Source organism: Echeneis naucrates, chromosome 22 (assembly GCF_900963305.1).
Source record: "Echeneis naucrates chromosome 22, fEcheNa1.1, whole genome shotgun sequence".
Lineage (NCBI taxonomy): Eukaryota > Metazoa > Chordata > Actinopteri > Carangiformes > Echeneidae > Echeneis > Echeneis naucrates.
This window is the reverse complement of record NC_042532.1, coordinates 12,261,197-12,284,304: the sequence shown is the minus strand read 5'-3', so window position 1 is coordinate 12,284,304 and position 23,108 is coordinate 12,261,197. Positions and strand designations below refer to the sequence as shown.

General features: G+C 44.0%; 1 protein-coding gene across 1 annotated transcript in view; it reads left to right on the top strand.

Moving 5' to 3' along the window:
* The first annotated feature begins 385 nt into the window (after positions 1 to 385).
* kif26ab (kinesin family member 26Ab) overlaps positions 386 to 23,108 on the top strand; it is a 63,217-nt gene continuing 40,494 nt past the window's right edge. Inside the window, exons 1-2 of the mRNA XM_029493499.1 lie at positions 386 to 603; positions 888 to 1,106. Of these exons, the coding sequence (XP_029349359.1) occupies positions 550 to 603; positions 888 to 1,106 (273 nt within the window). The 5' untranslated portion in view covers positions 386 to 549. The remainder of the gene's footprint in view (positions 604 to 887; positions 1,107 to 23,108) is intronic.

The window sequence follows — 23,108 nt, the reverse complement described above, 5'->3', positions numbered from 1 at the left end:
AGCCATCCTGAATATTTCCATCTGGTTACACAGTGCAGCCATCTGATGAAAACACGTTTAAACAAGGATTTAGTTGCTTCCCTCATTTTAAACAGCCTTTACCTTCAGGGAAGAGCTGGGAAAGCTGATCCATCATATATACTTTCTGTCAGATGTGGAATAACATCATTTTCCCAGCCAGAGCAGAGGAAATGTTTAGGAAATGTTTAGGAAAGTGAGGGTTTAAATGACTGAGGCTTGGGACTGGCCCTGCTGCCCTCAGCCCTCACACACCCAGCACAGGAAAGTCCTCCTCGGCCCTCCCATCCGTGCGCTGACGCCGCCTACTGCGCGCAGCGGAGTCGCCTCCTGCGCCAAAACTCCTCCGCTGCGGGGAAACTTGAAGCACACGCTGACCGGCCGCTTTCGATCAGCAGCTCCTGGTCCGGTGCAGCCTAACAGATGACCGGTGAACCTCCGGGTGGTCTCTCAGTCCAGCCCATGGCTCTGCGTCGCTTTGCTCAGTGTGACGAAGAGGTTCCCCTGAAGGTGTAGCCCTGGTGTGGGGGAATGAGCGCGTTTTGGGGCGCTGCGGCTCCCGATGGAAGCAACCGCATGTTCACTGTAAGTGTCTCAGTGCTCATGGCCGAGTTTAAAGGGTGCTTTGCCGCTGCTTGTTGCAGAGCTGCAGGGGTGCAGAGTGCCCAGGTAACACAAAAAAAAGACACAAAATGACACTCATGCTCAGAGGAACACGCCTTGCACAGGTGCTCTTTACTTGGACGGGTCGCCAGGACATTAGCAAACAGTTTCACTCACACACTTGTACACGCTGGAGGTGTGACCTCTCCCTCTACACAGAGCCAAGCAGCTAACCCGTTATTATTATTTCTCTTCCTTGTGTAAAGGTGGAGGGATGCCCGGGCGGAGAGTCTCCGGTGACCCCCAGAAAAAGACTCCTGTCTGCGGAGGACGCGCGGTGCTGCAGCCGGCCCCCTCCTGAGGGCGCCGGGTCAGTTTCCATCTCCGAGTCGGAGGAGAAGGCAGGCTTTTGTCAGCAATGTCAGAAGAAAGTGTCAGAGCTGAAGAAGCAAGCCTTGGTCTTGGCTGAGCAAAATTCACTGAAGGTTGGTGAAACAACTCACAGGTGTTTAAGTCAATCCTCCAACTTTTTACTTTCACTGCTCCCTTGAAGTGTGAAATAATGTGACCAGCTTGTTATTTTATGGCACTTCTAACTAAAAATGTACACATTAGGTTTAGAGAGTGCACGGAAAGTTGCATTCACTGCTGTAAACAAAGTAAAGGGGTATTTTGCTGCAGCCTCTCTGTGTCAGCTGCTGTAACATCATTGTCTATCTTGCTCACCTGCACCTGCTCCCACCTTTTATCGATTCATTTCTGATCTACGGAGGATTGAATTAAACCCACTTTTGAAGCTCTCATCTTCCACTTGTAAAGTTGTTTATTGCTGTACTTGACTTCAAATGCTGGCCTTGGATGTGAAAATGGAAGCTTTTGAGACTTTGAAAGTGGCCCATTGTTTGGCTAAACAATGCTTATCTCTTTATTTTGCTGTTGGGTGTGGGGGGTCGAGGGGTTTGAACTAAGTGAGTCGCTCACGTTGGAGACTGAGGAGGAAGTTAAGTCCCAGTCGACCTTCGCTGTGCATTGAAAGTGTTCCTGTATGGCTGCCCCTACAATTCCCACTGCTGTTAAATATAGGCCCTGAGACTGCTGTTGTTGTGGCGGGCTGGGTCTGCCCTAGGGTCGGTTCTCCTTTGTTGTCCCGTTTTTAGAGAGCGACTTTTAAAGTCAGATTGGATTACAGCTTTTCAAGGTTCACCCCCGAATCCCACAGCCCCCGATGTTCATACAGGAACAAGTATACAAGGGACAAGGGGGCATTTCTAAAGCACCTGGGCTCACTGTTTCAGACATCTGTATGTGTGGTCTAATCTTTGTTCTGAGCATATCAGATCTATATTCAGGTATCAGGTAAATCCACTGTGTAAGCACATTAAGCCTCCCCCGAACTGCCATTATCCTCTATGAGAGCTGACCTCCCCTTTTTAGTGTGGGACCCTCCAGTAGTGCTTTGTGGCCTTCACCAGGTGCTCGGTGTTGTGGAAAGAGAGGAAGGCCAGCCCCTTTTTTTTGGCCTTATTTTGCACTTGTTGATGGCTAAATTGGGCCTTAATTCAGGGGTGGGAAACAGTGATGGCAGGGTTATGGTGTGGGCTGCTGCAGCTGAAGATAATAAACTCATTGTCTTTGTGCGTTTGAGCTGCTCACCTGTTGGGCTTCATAGGATGGACGTCTTTATGGATGATCGCTTCCAAATTGCTTCCTCCGTGGAGGGAATAAGGTCAGCAGGGCAACTCAGGAGGCCTGCTGGTGTGTTTGGGATCATGCTACCTGCGAGGGTTCAGCCAGTGTTGTGTCTGCGATTGTCATGGGAAAAAATGACGAGAGCAGAGACTGTTTACCCGGGGTTGCACTTCCCCTCCCTCTCCATCTGCCTGCCCTTTTTTTTTTTTTTTTTTTTTTAGGAGGAAGTCAGCTTGGTCCCCAGACATCCCTCTCCCCCCTCACTTTGCCTCTGGACTTATTGTTTCAATACAGTAGTAGTAGCAAGTAGATAAAAATTCAAGGAAGACTGTTTGGGTAGAGTCAGTATGCTTTCATACATGAAGCCTAGTAGAGGGAAAGTTCACTGTTCACACACACTTTAGTCTCCCAGACAGCCTTTGTGTTTTCCTGTTTGGGTCTGAAGGAACTTGCTTACGGCATGTCCTGCAAAATAAAAAAATAAAAAAATAATAAAATAATAAAAGGAATTGTGAGCCAAACTGTAGCTATAAGTTTACAAAGTAATAAAAGACGTTTTCTTTCGACGTCCACCACATCCACTGGCAGCAATTAAATGCTTTCATGCTTTTTGCTTTCATAACAGCCTTATTTCAAGAGCAGCAGTGTCATATGACAACTGCTGAAAACTACCCAAACTGCACGTACAACCAAATTGCTCTTTATACACTTCATTTGCAATGGCTTTCTAACTAGAAAATTTTAATGACATTGTGTTAAAGGGCTCAGCCTCAAATTAACTTTACTGAAATTGTGTCCTGGAGCGAAGATCCATAAGTTTGACTCGCTTTGGCACATTTTATGTTATTCAGGTGGCAGATGATTAAAAAACCCTGAGGAAAGTGCCCTTTTCTTAAAGGACAGACAGAAACAACAGAGACCCTGCCAACCTGCAGACTTTTATCTAACCAAGGGAATTCACCTCTTAATTTGCACAATTAAACCCCATAGTAAGGACCGACCTCAACAGAGACAGTCTCGCTTCACTAATTGTAGACTATGTATAATGTGGCAGGACACAGCAGCCAGGTGGGGTTTGATATTATGAAGACAATTGCATAAATCTCAGCTTCAGAGTAACCAATTAGATTTTTACTTTTAGAAGATCTTGAGGGTGCACACAGAGAGAGTCACACATCTGGATCAGATCCAACCTCAGCTCAGTAATGCAAACTCTCGGCCTCTTCTGGTTAGTTTATAAAGGATACTTCAGAGTTTTTGGTCATGTGGTCAATAAGATGAGCTACGTTCTTTTGTGCCTGTGTCATCAACCATCTCATGAAAAAGTTAAGAGTGTGTCAGTGACAACAATAGCTGGTTAGGTTGGTGTGGAGCCAGTAGCCTGGAGTTATTGTGACTTGTAAGGACTATAATTCTTCACCCGTGGCCAGACTGAAGCAGTTTACCCCCCTCAGTCACAATTTAGACAGAGGCCCTGCCACTTGATACCTTTTTGTAAAAAAAAAAAAAAAAAAAAAAAAAAAAAAAAGAGGCTGACCTTAATTGTATTCACTGAACCACAGAAGAGTTGACATTAACAGAGAATGGGAGCCAAAAAGACTGGACTTATTTTTATGAAATATGCATGAATGCATGATTGGTCTGGCTCAAGAATTTCTTTGATACAATGTTGAGACAACACAAAGCCATTTTGGGAAATACACTGATGAGAAAAAGGTCACCCCCTTGTCTGTATAGGAATTGTATAGCTGGCTGAGCTGAAAGACAGGAGGGGGAAAGAGCTAGTCTGTCAGATAGTTAAAATAGTGTGTAAAATGCTAAATAATGGGGACACACACTTGTTGTCTAGGCAAGGCAAGACAGTGGTGTTAATGTCCTTGTTTAACTCGAGGAGGAACATTAACAACTCATCTAAGCTAAGAGTAATTAGTGTTTGTCCTTCGTAAAGGCTGCAATGTAAAGCTAAATGTTGGAATAGGGAAATATTTCAAAAACTTTATCCATCGTCAAGAAGCCAGGGTCTTAGAGTAGATAGATTGAGATTTGGTATATTGCAGGAATGGGAGATCAATGAGGAAGACAGCACAGGGCCAATAAATACTGAGGCCTATGAATGTGAAAGCAGATTTTTGTGCTGGGGAGCTCCACTTGAACACCAACTGATTAACAGAGAATGTCCTGCAGGGCTGCGAGGGCTTGGAGATCTGAATTAAGTTTAGCTGCCGGAGGTTGAGGTCAGTTGCAGCCAGACCTCACCTTTCCGGTGACCTTTGCCTTTGGGAAATGAGGAAACTGAATTTAGTACCGCAAGCTAATCAGGCCACAATAGGCATCCTGGGGTAATGAAGTTAAATCTTGGTTTATAGGGAATGAGCAAACCATCAAGTAATCATGAATACAGTGCACTGCTGATATATGCACAACGTGTCCAAGGTGATTATGGGTGGCGTGTGTGAGTGTGACAATGAATGTGACGGCAGGAATTAGTTTTTACCGCAAGGTCTTTCGGCAGCTTTTTTTCATGTTGAATTTCTAAATGATTGGAACAGTAATTTTCTCACATGGCTCATTTGGATTCATGTTTGATTTGTTTCTGCTCTGTTCCTTATTTGACCCTTGAGCCACTCAAAATGCAGAGCTTTGTAAGTGTTTTTAAATTGTGTTTTATTTCCCCCAAGTCTCAAAAAAGGAAATCAATCAACTCTGCACTATGCAAATATTGTTCCCAGGCCTAGAACCCAGTGAGAAAGTATGATCTGAGCTTGTTTGATTTTGTTTTGTATGCAATAAACACCTATATTTATACAGGCATTTGGCTGTATGTCCATAGTTCTCATGCACTGAGCATGTTGCTTGCTTTCTAATTCATCTTGTGCCTCTTTGCCCACTTAAGGATTTGTATAACTCACATAAAAAAGGGGCAGAGTGTTTGGTTGCCATGGCCAAGGAGCTAACAGGAAAATGACACTGTTGATTATAGTACTGTGCAGTGATGAATGTGTGTTTACAAGGTAATGTCAGAGAAATGTTTCAGGAGACACAGGGAAGAAGTGGGTGATTGTGAACGGCTGCAGATTTACCTACTTTGCAACTGCTTTCTGGCCATGTGGTGGGTGCGTTGCCTGTCCTTTGTTGACTGACCTTTGACTTTTCTGTCAGTTCCCCCCATTCTTTATGGTGGGCTAAGGTTTCAGGGGGCTGACCTGGTCAGGAACAGGTGTATGTTCCCAGGTTTTGCTGCAGGAGGGTGGACGACAGTAGGGTGACTGACAGACGGATGAGAGGGAGGGCAGAAAAAAAGACTGTGTGAAAAACCCCTCTGGTTGTGAAACTTGAGCTAACGTAGAACAGAGCATGACCATATTATTCTATTCTCCTCTAAGGACCTGAGCCCTAGAGGCTCTGTCTGATGTGTATGTGTGTGTGTTGCGCGCCTGTGTGCCTGCTCAGCAGTGCATACACTGCAGAGAGGTTGGGAAGAGATGAAGGACGAGACAGGAGAATACAGGAGAGTCTGGGCTGAGTGGTCCCCTTGTTTCATCCCAGTGTGCACTGTGACTTCTGCTTTATGGCATGTGCCTGCATTAAAGCACAGAGCAATAATCTGGTGTCAAGTGGTACAGAGACCATATACATCAGTCATGGTGCTACAGTAGTCTACTGTATCTGTGGGTCTCAGCACTATGCAGCTGCTTGCAATTACTCCGAGGCTGGGCATTGAATGTAAATATGTTCTTGGAACACAATGAGGTGTGTCCACCACTTAACACAATCGTCAGGTACTGAAAGCTTAATTTTTAAAAGCGCTGGAGTGTTGGGTTTTGTGTGTTTCTTTGAGTTTGGATAACATGAAACATTAGTCTTGAAAATGTCTTCATGAAAAAATTAGCTAACATGCACGTGTGTGTGTGTGTGTGTGTGTGTGTGTGTGTGTGTGTGTGTGTGTGTGTGTGTGTGTGTGTGTGTTTATATGTATATATATTAAGTAAAAATTAATCCAAAAATACAAATGCTGAAATCATAAACCAAAACCAGCAGGACTTGGGTAGACTGAAAAATATTATACCACCAAAGCAGAATAAATAGTTTCTTGTTCACTTTCCTGCCTGCAGATTTTCACAGCTGGTTCCTTCATTTCAAAGCACTTTCACTGGCCTTTTTTTTTCCTCTCTAACCTTGAGGCAAGTCAGGAATGAAGGCCATATCTTCACAGTTTCATTTTACATCTTTAATTTGGCAAGCTGACGGTGAATTGACCGCAGTTGTTGCTACCCCCTTCTACTACTTATCGCAATTGCAAGGCTAAATTGCTGAGAGGCAGAGTGCAGGAAATGGGTTAAGGGTGTGCAGATGCGAGGCCTGATGGAAAATGAGCTGCAGTGAGGCTGATGCTCGCTGCCTTTAACCAGACGGAGACTGAAGGAATCTGTTGGAGGTTAAAGAATAACCGCCATTCCTTACATTGGCACTGAGCTCCCTGTTACTTAGACTGAATCCACAGTTGGCCTTGCTAAACAGGAGCTGAGTGAGCCTTCCCAGCAGATGCCCCCACACACACACACACACACAGAATTTACCATAATGTCTCCTCTTCTGGCCATCTGACCCTTTGTGGTGCAGCTGCATACTGCTGTAATTTCTACAAAGAGATGTCCAGATGTTCCCTCTGTTACCTGTCAAGGTGCGCAGGAGTAGAGAGAGCAGCTGAGACCTGGGGATTTACTTGAAAAGCTCCAATGCCGTGCTAATTCAAACAAGCCAAACATTTAGAATCAACCTTTTATCATTCTCAGCCATTCAGCAAGACATTCAATCAAAGCAACATTATAACGATCTGACGAGAAAGCGGTTTTATTTTACCAGAGGCGATGAACTCCATTTAATCAAGTGTCTTGACACTGTTCTTCACTGTCTGTAAATGTTCACCTGAAGTGGCTTTTCACAAAGTTATCACTAAAAAGTTGCTATAAATCTTCATTTTTTCTAGAAATGGAGCCCTTTTTTCTGGCTTATGGGAAATTCATAAGACTTGATACCAGTCACATCATGTCTGTTCAATATGAAGCATATAGGCTCAAACAGTCAACCCCACATTGTCCTTAAGCTCACAAAGGGATGGCTCTATCATTTATTTGATATGTACAAAAACCAATGATAGCTTATGATTTTAAGGGGTAAAATTTAAAGGTGCAAGCAGGTGGTTTTCCTTACAAAGCCGACTGCATCTGGCCTTTACACAATACTGAGATCACCTGGCCATAGCCTCACATCTACCTGTTTTAAAGTATATTTACTGAGTATTTTAATTTAGGAATGTCTCTGTCACACAATCAAAACTCAAAACTGGATCTGGTTTTTCTTTGTTAAAGATCATTGTGACGTTTGTCTCTGTATGAAAGCACTGGGTGTAGCTGAGATTTTGACAACACTTGTATTCTTTAGCTGTTTCACATAATTTTTTTTTTATTTGAAGAATGGTTGGCATGCATTATAGGACTTGTCTGAATGGGTTTGCTGCTGTTTGGTGAAGGATCATGTGTTACAATGAGCCAGACTGAAACGGAACAATGGCTCTGCAGTCTGGGCTGATAGGACAATGTGTCACAACGTAGCACAAGTCTGCAGAGCATGAGAACAGAGCGACAAAGGCAGAAATGTCAATGTGCAAATAACGCGAACGCAACAAGAAGTGTAACCAGCGGGACTTAATCAATTTGACCTATTAATTTAGAGTGAGCTGTGTGTGCGTGTGATGGTGAGCATGTATGTTTGCTTTATGCTTGGCTCTGTATATCATGGTAATGTGAGACATGCACAGTCCAGGCAGGCTGCACATTATTGAGTCTGATTCGGAGTATTGGGAAAACATAGTTGTTGGGATAAATTTTCGAGACGGTACACAGACACTGAGGAACACTGAGTTAGAGGTAATCTCCTGCTGGCTCCATAAAACGCACTCAATTGACAGCAGGCCTTGTGGTAGCAGACAAATCGCCTGGCTTATAGCTATGTGCTGAAAGAACATGCCAGTGCTGTGTATCCTTGCCAAGATGGATATGCAGACAGCAAACTCTGGGCTGTTTGGGCGTGGCTCCCTAGCTCATAGCAAACAGCGGATCAGTGGAGTATGGTGCCTAAGTTGGACTTGACATTGCTATTGTTTGTCTTCCTCTTTGGCATATGTCAATGGAGCTTCCACTTGTCACCTGCCAGTTCAGGGGGCTGCCAGTGTTTGGCAATATTTACTCTCAGAGAGTGCATTGAGTGTGGCCTCGAGAAGCAGGTTTACAAAATGTGTGATAAATGCTTACGCAGAATGAGCAAAGCCAGTTCTGAGCAGCTGTTGTCAAAGCGCCAAGCGCAAGAGACTTAGAGAGATTGCTTTTGTTGGGATTGTCTTTCTTACTTACACAAAGAGAAATAAACTGAAAGATGACAAATGATGAAGGTTTTTGTATGTAGCACAAATTCTTTGGGGTAGAAGATGAAATATTTAATGAAGTACAGGACTGGGCGAAGGAAAAACTTTGGGGCTAAATGGAAGCTGTGTAGCTGCTGATAGTCATCGCCTCGTGGAGTTGTTACACTTGCCCATTTGTTATTCAAACAGACATGAAGCGATATTAGCAGTCATCCAAAACGAGGACGTTGTTGGCCGTAAAATAAAATAATTAAAAAAAAAAAAAACGGCAGATGCTAAGAAAATCTCTGCAGAGCTGAAGGGGACTGCAGAGATGATGCGCTTTGTAAGTACTCCTTTCGGATTGGTAGCTATTGCATCTTTGATGTAAGAGCAGTGGTTAAAGCAGCCATTCACACATTTTGTTAGTTGGTTCACAACTAAACTCAGTAAGCTCACATTTCATCGATATCCAGGGAATCCATCCTGAGAGCCAAGAGGAACTCATGACTGTGTATCCTGCTGCGTTACTGCAGTTACAAAAGTCCTGAAAGTGACATTTTTGTTACTACTTCTCTTCAAATCCAAAAGTTTCTGAGTGACAAACAGCAGTAAATTATGTTTGTGTCGAGTTGCTGCTGTGCCTTCATGTCACAGCTCTATATATGTGTCTGAGTGGCGGTATGCACGCACCCCTGTGTGTTTCTATTTGTGTTTGTGAAATAGTAGATGGATTGTGATGACTTGTCCTGTGATTGGTAGATGGGCTGCGTTAACCCGTCTTACTGAGCTCCCCTGCTATGCGTCAGGCTATTCTTTATTGTCAGGAGCTCATTCAGATACGTATATAGTGCTCCATAAATCCTGCCACAGTGTGAAAATGCCAGTCAAAGTTCACGCTGCTCATGTTCATTTCATGCTTCAGTGTCCAGCTCTGTGAGCAGGGAAGAGTGTATGTATTGATGATGTGTGAATGTGCGTGTAAGTACTAGAGGAAAAGAGAGAGATGAAGCACTTTCAGAGTCCCTCCATCCTTTACACTTTGCAGCAGAAGTCATCTATCTTTCTGAACTTAACTGCCACCAATTTATGATTGCATTATTACAGACAGTGTTTTATCTTCATCTTCCAGCACGCAGGCCTGGTGGTGGTTTGGTTAATGGAGAAGGTGATGGAGAAGGTGACGGGCCAGTGCCATTACTATGGTACTTGGTGTGCCTAGCTTTAGGGGGGGAAATAATGAAAATACAATCTCTCTTAAGATCTGATTTCAGCTCTACCTGCCTGACTTCCTGCTAGTTATGTGCTCATATGAGGATCATATGGACCTATCATTGCTCTTACTACTTAACTACCTTACACTTAGTAATTACTTTAATTGTGGGCCTTTACCATTAAATAAAAATCTGACACAAAAGATTTGCACAAAAGCGTGTATCCCCTTCAGAAGGACTAGAAAGGAAGAAATAGGAAGTGCCTGTTTCAGCATGCACATTTCTTCCATTATTGAATGACTCCACTGTGCAGTTTGCCTGTTGACATTTTAAACGGACTGGTGTAGCAAAGCGTTCTACAAAATGGCAGGAAGTTGCTTTGATGCCCATGTAAAATAGTGTGTCTGAATTTCTCACTAGGTGGAACAGTGAAAAGGTCAGCCTCAGCTGTATGGATTTTCATCATGGATTTTCACCAGAGGAAACTGATCAAGATACAGTAGCGGTGCTTCTTATCCACGATTGGTGAAGTCAACAGTCTGGTGCACTTTTGGGGAAAAAAAGTGTATTTGTTCATTTTTTTTTTTGTAGTACTTGAAGAGAATTTGTCAAAAAAAAAAAAAACCCTTTCAACAACAACACGTTTCAACAGTGTTTTTCGATGCTCCAGGCACTGATACTTGACAGCCTCCTTTTATATCCTCTGTCTAACCCATTGTTTGCAGGGATAATAGTCAGGGAGCATCAACCGAACATAAACTAAATAAAGAAAAAAACAGGCAAAGTGTACTTGCACCGTGACAGTAAACACAAACATTTGGGAAGTCAAGGATGTTCAGAAAAACGCTAAATTGTGCTAATAAGATTTATATTCAGATCAGCAGAAAAGTGCTGTGGTGAGAAACGGTGCTATCTTCAGATAGGCATTACTCCCAGCGGGTGGAGTAAACCGTCCCATCTCTCTCCCATGTACCTACTCCCATTAATAGATCCGTCCTTTATGCTTCTCCTCTTGCTACCACCGCTCTATTTTATGATGTCACTCTATCTGCTGAAGAGCTCTGGTCTGTTTTATCTTCTTTGTGTGTGGGGCACTTAAACTTAAACCTCTCTGTTTACGAGTCCCAAACTGCCTCTCCATCCTCTGCGTTTGCTGCTGAGTATCAGTTCAGCACCAGCCTATAAAAGTTGAGCCATCCTCGCTGTTCTGGGAACTAACTGTTGGGCCTCACAGCGCGGACCCCCAGCTAAGCGCTTGGGTTCCATGCTGGGCGCGAGACACAAAACTGAGTGTGTGTGTGTGTGTGTGTGTGGATCTGTATGTGCAGAGTTTTGTAGCTCGTCCATGTTTGCTGTTAAACTTTTTAGTTTTTGACGTTAATAGCGGTCTCCCACCCTAATTGCTACTATCTGGCCTAATTTGTTGAGCTCAGTTATTTGGCTTTCCATTTCACTTTTGTTTAGAGCTGCTTTCAGTTCCCTTTTTTTTTTCCAACATGTTTTTCTGAAATTGTCATTGTTAATGTGATGTGTTTTTAGGTATTTGTTTGCCTCAGGGTGTTTGGCAGCAGTTCATCCCTGTTGCTTCTCAGAAATGTAGCTTGTGTTTACAGCTCTAAATTTATGCATCAAACAAAAACATAGCTGGAATGCCTTTGAACATGTCAGTGCAACACGGAAATGCTCACTTCCCTCAGATGCCCGATGAAAAGGAGGGACGCTCTCAGCGAGCACACCTGCATCTCTGGTCTTGGTGAATTCCTGCTTAGCTTTACTGGAGTGGATGCTGCTGTTGTGTCCAGTCCTCTCCCCCTTTTCTATGTCCAATGCATCCCCCCGCTTCCTCCGCCCCCCCTTCCCTTTACGTCCTTCAAGAGCAGCAACTCTCAGCAAGAGGCAAAACTTTGAAACCAGCAACATTCTCCAATGACCACTGCAAGTCCGGACAGCGAGCAGGCTGTAAAACCATTATGGAGTCAATTGGTGGTTTTATTTACACACATTGTTTTACAGGTTGTGTCAGCTTTAGTCAGACTTCAGTGTGATCCATCAGTTTTCAGGGGAAGGCTTACTCAGATGACCTTTGGCCTGAGTTTAACTGATCAGCTTTGATCAGCCCATTCTTGTGTTATTATGTGGTTAATGCAGAAACAGTAGTTGGACCGATGCGTACCAAACTGATGAAGCCCCTGGGATAAGGAGGCAAACTGTCTTTGACAAACCTAAATACAGTCCAGTCTAGTTGCGTTTCATTCAATTGTTGGCCGGATACGACTATGGCCTGGATGAATGAGAATATGCACAGACAATGCAGAAACTGATTTATTTATTTATTTATTTTTTAATTTCTCTGCACGACCACAACACAGGTAGACACATTTCTGCTCAATTTCTATTCTAATTTCAATATGTCCTTCTGTAATAATTTCTCCACCCAAACATCTACATCGCCCTCACATGGTCGTTGCCACATCCACGTGGCAAGAAGTTCTGTTCATCTGTTGACCTCTTGCCCTCTCTCCTCGCCCCACGCTGGGTGTTTATGTTTTCATCTCTTTGGGTGTGGCGCTGTCTTGGCTGCAGTGTCCAACCAAAGTGTGACACCGGGGCACCCTTGAACTCCCACAGAAACGGTCACTGCAGATCACATTTGAGCAAAATTTTGCTGTATCAGACTACACCTGTATGTTTCCATCGCTTGTATGCACTCCCTTCGCCTCTTAAACGCATTTGCCAGGCATTTATGCACACAATACACAGTTTGGGGCTTACTTCCCCAAACTAAAAAGGGGGTCAGAAAGTGATTCCTGTGTGGGTAGTTACAGAAGGTGCTGTAAAAGCCCTACAGTAGCCATTGAAAGTCCTGGCGGTGCTGTGGGGATGGAGGGCTGGAGGCTCCTGCAGCAGCTGAACAATGCTTAATTAGCTCATAAACAAAGACCGAGAGGGTGTGGGGTGTGTGGGGGGGGGGGGCGTCAGAGGGGGCAATCAAAGTGTCCCGCTCCTTTGTACCTTCTCTCACCATCAACAAAGCCTCCCTAATGGCCCCGTCACTCCACTTGTTGTGTCTCACCGTGGTGTGCTTCCTGACAACATAAAAGACTCGCATTCCAAAAAGAGGTTCGAACGAGAGACGCTACCCAACTACACCTCCCATGGCCTTCAAAGCAAACCCCGCCCCAACTCTGATGCCAGCAATTCTCCTCAACCTTCCCTTCCTCTCTCTGCTAGATATTGACACTGCACCCCCGCTCGACTCCTCAGTTTATGCTCGGGTCCCCGTGGCGACCATCCTGGCTTTCATCTCTCCTCTTTCAGGCCTGTGTCTGTGACTTTCGTGGTCTATTTTATTGCCTTCTTTTGTTTGACACTGTGTTGGCATGATGCTGGGAGCCTCTATGGAAATGCCCAACATACAGAAGACTCTACCAGTGTTTGGAAAGGTTATTCAAGCTTGGCATGAAGACAGGTGTGTGCGCGGTGTGTGAATGTGCCAGGTGTGTCCGTGACCATGCCTGTGCGTCACACTGGCCTGGTGTCCGTGTTTTTACTAGACAGTTAGTGTGTTATTTTTTTGTGCGCTTTGACACGAGGCCCTCTAAAGCAAACAGACATCCACTGCCACACGAGGACAGCCCGGCAGCAGGTCGGAGGCAATCTCTGCTTGTTTGTGCGAGTGTGTTATCATCTCCTGTTTCCTGTCAAAACAGGAAAAGACAGGGGCGAAAATGGAGGCTAGGAAAGTGCTGCCTTGATGTGAGTTGGCTGGAGGTCCAGTTTTGCCTGACAGTGACCCTCCTGGCCAGGAAAAACAGACCTTTCAGGGCGTAACACACTGCGGGGTACTTCACGGTGTTATTTTTATCACTTTCACAAAAGCACGGCGAGGGATGCTTTTCCCAGCTGTTGACACAGGTCCGGGTCATTTTTGTCTCCAAAACAGTTTGCAAAGAGAGAGGGAGGGGGGAGATGTCCCATCTGCCCCTGTCTCTTTGGCTGGTAGCCTCACATGATTGCAGTCTCTGTTTAGGAAGGGAAATCCCTTTTGACATTTTCTTAATCATGAAAGCGAGATACTCCTTTTCTTTGGATGATCCCTAGACCTTCATCACAATACCCTTTCCGGCAGCCTGGAGTTGTCATGTGATTTTTATCCATCCATCACAAGTATTTGTAAGTTCTTTGCAACAGGATGGCATACCAACACACGCACACACACACACACACACACAAAGCCGACCTTTTATTGGGCTACAACTGCAACTACATTCCAGACAGTAGAGTCAGCTATCAGTGTGCTTCAGGCGGTGGTTTACTGATGATGAAAAGCCTCCACGTCTTCTGTGATATAGCTCAATGAGAAGGCGCTAAAACAGCTGATTAGAGAGTCAGCTAATTATTGACAGGCGAAAAAATGCTTGACTACTACCTCTGCTCAGGTGGTTGCTCTGTAAAACTGAGACTTGCTCTGGAATTCCAGTTGGAGTGAAAAACTTCTCATGGGGTCTCTGGAAAAAGAACAAGCAGCTTGTACAAGAACGCTTACATTAGGTATATGAGATTGCAAATAACCTAATAACTTTCATTTATGCCAAACAAAAAGCAATAGACTGCTACCAAGTAAGTGTGCATCCTCATGGAGACTGAAAGATATTTGATGAGTGATTGGATACAAGACCAGGTAAATATCAATGATAGCTCCTACGGCACGTAACGTCTGGGCCAGTTTCAGTGTTCTGCGCCTTTCGCCGTGACCCAGATTAAGATGTGGTGGGTGTTTGCTGACTGAGGTCGATGTCATCAGCAGGGAGGTCGGAGTTCATTTGTCTTGCCTGACAGACCTACCAGTGGTGTTCCAGCGCTCTAGCAGAAGGCCACAGTGATGCTGACCTCCATGAGTCACGCAATTAGTTACCCTTTGACCCCACAATCCCGCAATAAAACCTTGAGCACGGACTGGGCATGCTTCTGCATCCCAAGACTGATTTTTCATATCTCGTGTGTGTGTGTGTGTGTGTGTGTGTGTGTGTGTGTGTGTGTGTTTGCTGCCTAAAAAGGCACTGATGTTATTCAGTTTGACATGATGTAATTTCTCTAAAGTCCTTTGTGTTGTTTCAAATCAACTAAACAAAGAGATTGAAACCATGCATACAAATTTGCACACACGTCTTAATGATATATCTGGCAACTTTCCATTCTCCACTCATAAATATATAAGGATCCATTAGTCCTGCGAACCGTCAGGCAGCACAGCTCTTCCCTCCTTAACCGACTGTTGTTATTTAACTGCCCATAACTGTGCGTTTCTCATGCTCTTAAGTGCAGTTAAAGAGCATCACTCAAGCTCATGCAGACAGACGTAGATGAATCACATTGTGTCCTTGAGCCAAAAGGATATATCTCATTGCAGACTCAATTTTTCTATTTTCACTTAGTTTGAAAAATTCTGTCTCTGAACATTCAATTCAACCGTGAAACAGCAGATTCCTTCATTTTCTCTTGCAGTTGCGTGTTTTCCCATCAAGCTGAATCCCTCAGCCCAAACTGAGCTCTGCCGCGTTGTGACATTTCATACGAGCAGACAGAAAGTCTCTGAAGAATGTGAAGAAACACAACTTAAGATGAGAACTCAGAACTCAACAAAGCTGCCAACCACTCCAAGGTTATCGCTTCACATCATAAAGTGACAGCGTTGTTGTCCTTGTCCTCCCACGTTGGTGTCCCTGGCGTGGGAACTGAATTGGTTTTATAACTTGTTCTGTATTTTGTGATTGGTTGTGCAGAGAAAAGGCTAGATCTCCTAGTTTGCTCCTGTGTTGCTGAATTGGGCAAACTCTTTGTCTTGTAGAGGCTCATTCAAACAGGTTGATAACAAAGTCCTTGCATTTGGTCTGCTTTCTAATGTGTGTGAACATCACTTCTAGCTACGTGACTGTGGCAGCACAAGCATCCTGAGCCATTTAAAACAAGATAAGAGACAAGATGATCCCTTACTAGTCCCTCAGGAAATCTGCTGTTCATGTCACATAGGAAACATTAGTGTGTTAGCATGCTAAACTAAGATGGTTTCCCACTTCAGGTGCTGTATTTGAGCACCAATTGTTTCCCACGTCAACTAGGCTGTCCCATCTGGACTTTCAAATGTGTCCTCCTTTCCTTTTCCTGTGAAAGGATGGACATAAGGCTGCACATATCCCAAGATTTATTGGAATTAAAAAGAAAAGGATATGGTTTCAAAAACAGGAGTGCAGTGAGTGTACACCTGTTCAAACTGAGGCATTAAAATCTCACGTTTTGTCAAGGTTGGTAGGCAGAATTTCATCTTTTTCAACGTGGCAGTAAGAGCGGGAACAGTGACAGTCGTCCTCAGACTGGACTGTCTCAACCCCTGCAGGATCACACCTTGGAAGGGCGTGTCCTTGGAAGGATGGAGCGCCTGAATTGTGACACAGCTATTTTGTGCAAGTTTACAACCTCACGCATCACTCAGCTGCTGTTCCAGAAAATATTTTGTTGGGTAATATGAATGCATTTTGTTTAATCTTAAAGCGCCATAAAACATTCTTCAGTAAAGTAGGCTAAAATGTTAAAATTCTGTTTTTGCATATTATTTAGAAGGAAAAAAAATGTCCCAAGCAGTCCTCAACCACTGATTTGAATATTAGTTAAATGGTTGCTGTTGCTTTGTTTTTGGGGGCCACAAGGCTGTTTGCAGAATGCTATTGTTCCTCAAGGAAAAAGTGGCCAAATGTGCATGTGAAAACATTTTGATAAGCCAAGCATTTTCTAGGATAGTGAATGAAAATCCCTCAGACTTTCTAAGTGGATTAGTGTGCTCTATTCTTCACCGAGATGGTTCAGCCTACTTCCTTATCTCACTGAGATTTGACAGAATGTGTCTAGACATCTCAATTAGCAAGAATAAAAAAAAAATAAATAAAAAAATAATACAAATGCAGCTGGTTAGTGGTTAATGCTTATCTCACTGTGTTTTTCTTGCACTTCCCTCACCAGCTTTCAATGTGGAGTTCTTGTAAACAGGCAACAGTTTTTCATTAACACAACCCTCCCTGGCTAAAAGCCCTCGGCTGTTGTTTAAATTTCTATTATTTTTGTGCTTATTATTGTGTTCTGTGAGAAGTCATTGGCATGGTAATGGCATCTTTCATGATAAATTAGTATACCCCCCTCTCTCTGCTGTACCTACACTAGGTTGTTGCACCAGACTGATTCCACGGCTCGCAACTCTGCCGCTCCATTGTTCTGCCGACATGCAGCAGCTTTGTGAGAGACAAAGCGTGTCAGTCTCTGAGATAATGCTCTACAGACTGGGAGTGGATGGGACAGGGATGTTCTGCACAGCTCACCTCGGCTCAGGATGATTTGTGCCTGAGTGTATAAACACAGTTAAAAGGCCAAAGCAAGGGGAGGACTAACCTTTATCTCATTCTGCTGTCCGCACTGTTTTCTGTTGCTAATCGGTTTGCCTGTTGCTCATATATCCCCACTGGCACATGAGTGGGTAAGTGAAAATGGGTATATCTGCCAAACAAAAAAATGTGTCATGCTCAACAATAACCATTTACTGTGCCTCATTATATGGTTCCCCCTCGCATGCCAAACCCTCCATGGGGAGAGAGAGAGAGTCTCTTCAGCAGCAAGACAAAAAATTGAATAATTATTCATATACAGCTCGCCAGTATTATTACCGTCCCATCAATTCCAATGAGAAATAATTTTTGTAGGATACTCAACATTTCACCTTATCATCACTTTTATAGCACTTTATTTTCATGCCCGGGAGTAGGTGTTGCTTTATATTCCCACCCTAAGTGCTGGGGCTTGAAATATTTCAATAAAGAAAAAAAAATCAGGCATATCTGGACCTGGCAAAACCATACGTTGCTCCATAACTCTGCTGCCTGGCATGAAAAACAATTTAAATGTTGATCTAAAAATGATTAATTCTAATCATGTTGCTGCTGCGTGGAGAGATTGTTTTCCACTGTGGGATCTGGAGGATGTTGATGGAGATACCACATGCAATTACTTCTGTTTGAGCATGAGTAACTCCCTTTGCATTTTCCTTGATAATTAACCATTTGTGTGTACACGGAGTGCGAGCATGCCACACTTTGTCTTCCAAGAGACTGAAGGAGTCCTGCTTTGGAGATTACTTGCCGAAAGCTTTAACAACACGTTATTGTCCTTCTAAATGTACTGCCAGAAAAAGAAAAAGGAAAAGAAAAGCTGCTCTCTGTGTGACAGTTCAGACACAGGAGGAGCAGGTGGCTGTCATCACTGCAGAGAGACTGAAAAAATGGGTTTGAATACAAGTGAAGAAGTGGTTTGGGCTTTTGGAAGGAACTATTGTAAGAGAACTGCTGTTCTCCACTGAGTGTTTTAGAGTGGGCTCTTGGACAAAAATAGATCTCTCACCGGGCTCCAGTGGATAGTCAGGAGTACAGAATAATGTTTCAGTTTCACGCTGCACACAAATGAGATCTTTACAAATGCATGGAAGAGAGAATATTTCAATTCTGACCAGTTTCAGTTAAAATATCATTAGATTTTACAAATATGTTGCACAGGACCAAATATTTCGTTTTTTTATCCTCTTTGACCTTCCTTCTCTCACTCCACTTTGTCTTCCCTCCTTCTGTCCTTGCTTTCACCTGCAGTTTATAGCAACACCTGTCTCCTGCCTTTCCAGCTTGCTTGTTGAATTTTTCATTATTCTCCCCTTTTTGGTTTGTTTCCACAGCCACGCCTGGTTGGGGAAAAGAAAAGAAAATACCCAGGGAGCATCTTGCAGCCAAAAATCAGCCATTCTAATTACGAGTGCACAGAAGCTGGCGCAAGTGTACATAAATACAGTCCGCTGCATCCCTAGTGACCACAGCACAGTGAGCCCTGTTGCTGCCTGACCCGCTCCACAGCAGCCATGGGCAGGGAAGTGTGAAATATTTGAAGAGGAGAAACAACAAATAGTTTCATCCTTTTAGTTTATCTAGTGATGCATTTGAGCATTATGTTTTCACTAATGAGAAAACTTTAGAGGGGCATTAAATCAGTTTCTTATTGAGCTGTCTAATGAAGGTTTCTCGTGTAAGTCTCTCATTCTCTCAGTGGTTAGTCCTGTCTGGACCCCCCCCCCAGCACTCTGACCCCGGCCAAAGCCGATGAAAGCTTGATGGATCTGGGGCTGAGACAGTGAAGGCTGCTTTGGTCCACAGAGAGTGAGAGAGAGAGTGAAAGACGTTGGAAAGAAGAGGGAGAATGAAGTCTGTCCAAACACTCTGAAAGGGGCTTGTTTTCTTTATGTGTGTGAGTGAACAGGAAAAGGTAATTAACTGGCCAAGTGGCAAAAGGCTGGAGTGATGGATGGGTGTGGTGTAAAGAGACAGCCACACAAGGAGCAACAAACACACACATGCACACACAGATTTTTTTCATCTGTTTTTCACTATCTCATGTAAAGCTGGCTTTGTGAACCTTTTATGTAATTAGACTTTTAGAAAAGCATGGAGGTGAATCACACTCTGCTTCAGTAAGAAGAGCTAACAGCACTCACACGCCCATTAATGGGTCGACCATATGGAGTGGTGCTACATTATTATATGAGGTCATTAATGGTTTCAGGGTGGTTTGGCAAAGACTCATGAGTGATTACAACTGACTCTATCTATGTTTAACCCGATGGTCTCAAGGATCCATCGGCATTTTATGTCTGGTGGACAGTGACATCTGTTTTTATGGATGACAAGAGAAGCTGTAGCATACAAGGAGCTATATCACAGTGCTACTGAGGCTCAAACAAAAATATGTCACATCAGACCTTGTCATGTAAAAGGTCATAACTGTATTTTGAAATATATCCTGACTGTTTGCTCGACCGTAAAAAGAGAGAATGTGTCACATATATTCTGGACAGGTGGTGATATCATATGTTGGAAGTGTCACCATGAGGTAAAGTCAATTTGCATTTTCTGTCAGCAGTTCGGTGACAGTTAAAAGGAGGAAAGGGCTAAATCACACAGGGCAGACAGACTTGACATCTGTGTCTGTGAGCTCCCCGTGAGCAGATGCTCGGCGCAGGGAGACTTGGCTGTTCATTCAAGGGAATACAAGATGCAAACATCTGATTCACTTCTTTAAACAAGGTAATCGTATGCTTGATCCAGATACGGGAAAGTTTGTTCGCTGAAATGTACTGTTGACATTGTAAGTAAGCAGTTTGTCTTCAAGATAGTGACAAAATTGGATAATGTTGTGTTATCTCTCTGGGAAAAATGTAATATTACCAACCTTTTTTTTTTTTTTTTGCATAATCAGAGTCACCGATATGTAACATCGAGCATTTGGTGTTATGTTTTTGTGCTTTGGTTCGTTGCAACATCAAGGTTTTCTTGCTATTTACAAAGGTTGCTGATTTAAATTCACAGAGAAAGCTGAGAGACAGCAGTCCAGGAAAAGCAGGAGCAAAAATCGATTTTGCAAGCGTATCTCTCACACAAGCTTCAGCTCAGATGGTGGGATAAGAGCGTAAATGTGGCTTTGAATTTCACATTAGAAATGGCAGAGAAGCATCAGAAATCTTTTATTAGTATTCAATGGAATCTCACAGCACTACATTAAAAACATCAAAGGGTAACAGAAAAAATTAAGCAGCCGCGCAGAATCAGTAAATTCATCACTGTGCTCGGCTGTGCTTTTTGTCTGAGCCAGTATTATCAACTAGGTAATGACATTTTGCAGCAGAGACTGTTGCTTTGTTTGTGGGGAAAGTCTCATTACGGGTTTGTTTAATCTTGTCAAGTCAGCAGACAGGGGCAAACGTCTGTCTGATGTGATTTGGCGTCCTGTCCCCTTTCTGTGTTCCCACAGAGTTAAATAACACGCTAGTGTGACATCCTGAGTCATTGTCTCCTCTGCCTCAGAGCAGGCAGTGGTTAAATTTAATGGTCTGCATCCGAGAGCTGCAGCGGCACTAAAAGCCTTACCTGATACCTAATCAGCGTGTCAGGCCTTCTGGCTGTCCACTCCTTCCTCAAGGGGAGCGGAGTCGTTTTTTGGCTGGTCCGGGGAGAGCGGGTCAAAGAGGTGGAGTTGGTGGCGATAGTTGAGAAGGACAGTCGGGCAGAGAAGGATTACACCGCTGGATGTGTTGCTTTTATCCTGGGAATGTAATCTGCCTTAATGCCCTACGCACACCCGGGGCAAGGCCAGCAGCTGTGCTCGTTTTTCTCCAACTTAGCTGTCAGAGCGAAGGCCGGCTACCTGTGGGAAAGCAGACCTGCTGGAAGCTCTCTCCTGCGGTTTATTGGGGGGCCAATTCCTTTGAGTCTTATGGAGACGGTGTGTGGTTAGGGTCAACGCTGTTTCAGGCCAAGTAAATAGAGATGGCTCGGAAGCAGAGGAAGGGAAAGTCAGTTGAAAGGAGCTGAAAGGGCATTATATTTGGCAGCTGTTGTGTGGTCTTGATTTTACAAGAAATGCAGTCATAGGAAGTACTCAATAATGGTAATGTGTAAACAGGACTGGTGCTGGTGAGAACAAAGTTTAGTGCGGACAGATATAAAACAGTGTGGTGTTGCACTGACTCATTTTTGGGGAATGCTTCCATGCTGGCAGAAAAATAAGAAAGAAACTTTGAAGGGGAAGGAAGGAAAAGGAGGACTGAGCAATTTCATCTTAACTTTCAGGAGTTCAGTTGAGTTTGGCTTTCTGTTGACTAAAGAGTTAAAAGAAGGCAGAGGATTGAGCAATATTCGAAGACTTACTCTGGAATGAGTGTGGGAAGATTACAGTGACTGATGTTAGAAATAAGAAAATAAATCACATCCAGCCTCAGAACTCAGGCAGGGGCAAACAGATATGGGCTGACGAGCTGCTGGCTGAAGTGAGTCAGAACTTTTCACTTCATGTTTTCTCATCATGGATGCAGATTGATGCAGTTTTGCTTCATTTCTCTTTCTGTCACTGTTGTAACGAGTCATGGGGAGCTTTAATGTCTGGGAAATATCTGTTTGGCTCAAAAATATGGTCTCCCAGAGTATTTTATTTTCAATGGAGCGTGCCTAAAAGTCCCTGCCCTAGCAAGGGGCCTCATGCATTTCAAATCACTATGACCTTCCTTTGATTTGAGTCAGCTTTCTATATCTGCAGCACATCAGAAGCAGAATGTGGAAAGAGTCGGCTGGCACTTTCACTTTGTCTGGTTAGAGAGAGGCTGTAGGGATAACATGAGATAAATCAGGTGTGATTCGGGGAAAGAACCTACATGTGACTTTGCCCGGTTCTGTTCGCACCCCAAAGAGGCAGGAGAGAGAAATTTAATGCACATTTTTCTCCCTGTCCCCTCATCCATAAGTGGTTACTGCTGTTTCCATCAGCCTCTGGGCATGGGCTGTCTGTGATGACACTCTCCATCAACCCATCCAGACAGTCATTAGCTAGGTGGCTGTCTCTCTCTCTGTCCTACTGCTGCTGCCGCCGCCCTGGTTTTCATCACAGTTAGTGTGAGGGACAAAGACAAACTTCAGTCTCTAAGGGCCGTGAAGGGCTCATTCCACAGGCAGGGCTTTTATCCCCAGTGTGCTTGCAGTGCACACCTCCTTTCCATAATAAGGGCATAACATCTGACTACATTTGTCCCCAGAGTTTAATAAAGATCAGCGCTGACAGGCAGTAAACCAACACAACCACCCACAACCCTCCAGGCTAGGGCAACAACCCCGGCCTACCTCCTCCCACCTCTCTGTCTCTCCCTGTCCTCTTATCCTCACTGGTGTTGTTTGAATCCCTCTGTGGACAGACCTCGGTTTGAAAACCAAAACCATCCACCACTTGTACAGAACAATGGGCCGAGGACTCAGAGCCCTGAAGTATATCCTCACCTCCCTGCCGACGGGAATGCTTTGAATGTGTGAATTGTGTTGATGCTCTGTATTACATACTTCTCTGAAGCAGCGCTACTCTTCACACCCACTTGCACCTGTCAGTAATAGATCATATGGACAATAAAGGAAACAATATGGCTTTGCGGCTTGGTGCACTCATGCGTCATATGTTTCATGTTTTCTACTTATGCCCCAGCTCTCAAGCAGTTATCCTGAATGTGATAGTAGAAACACAAGAGTAAAGTGTTTAAGCTTCTAACTGCATAGCACATTTTCACTGGC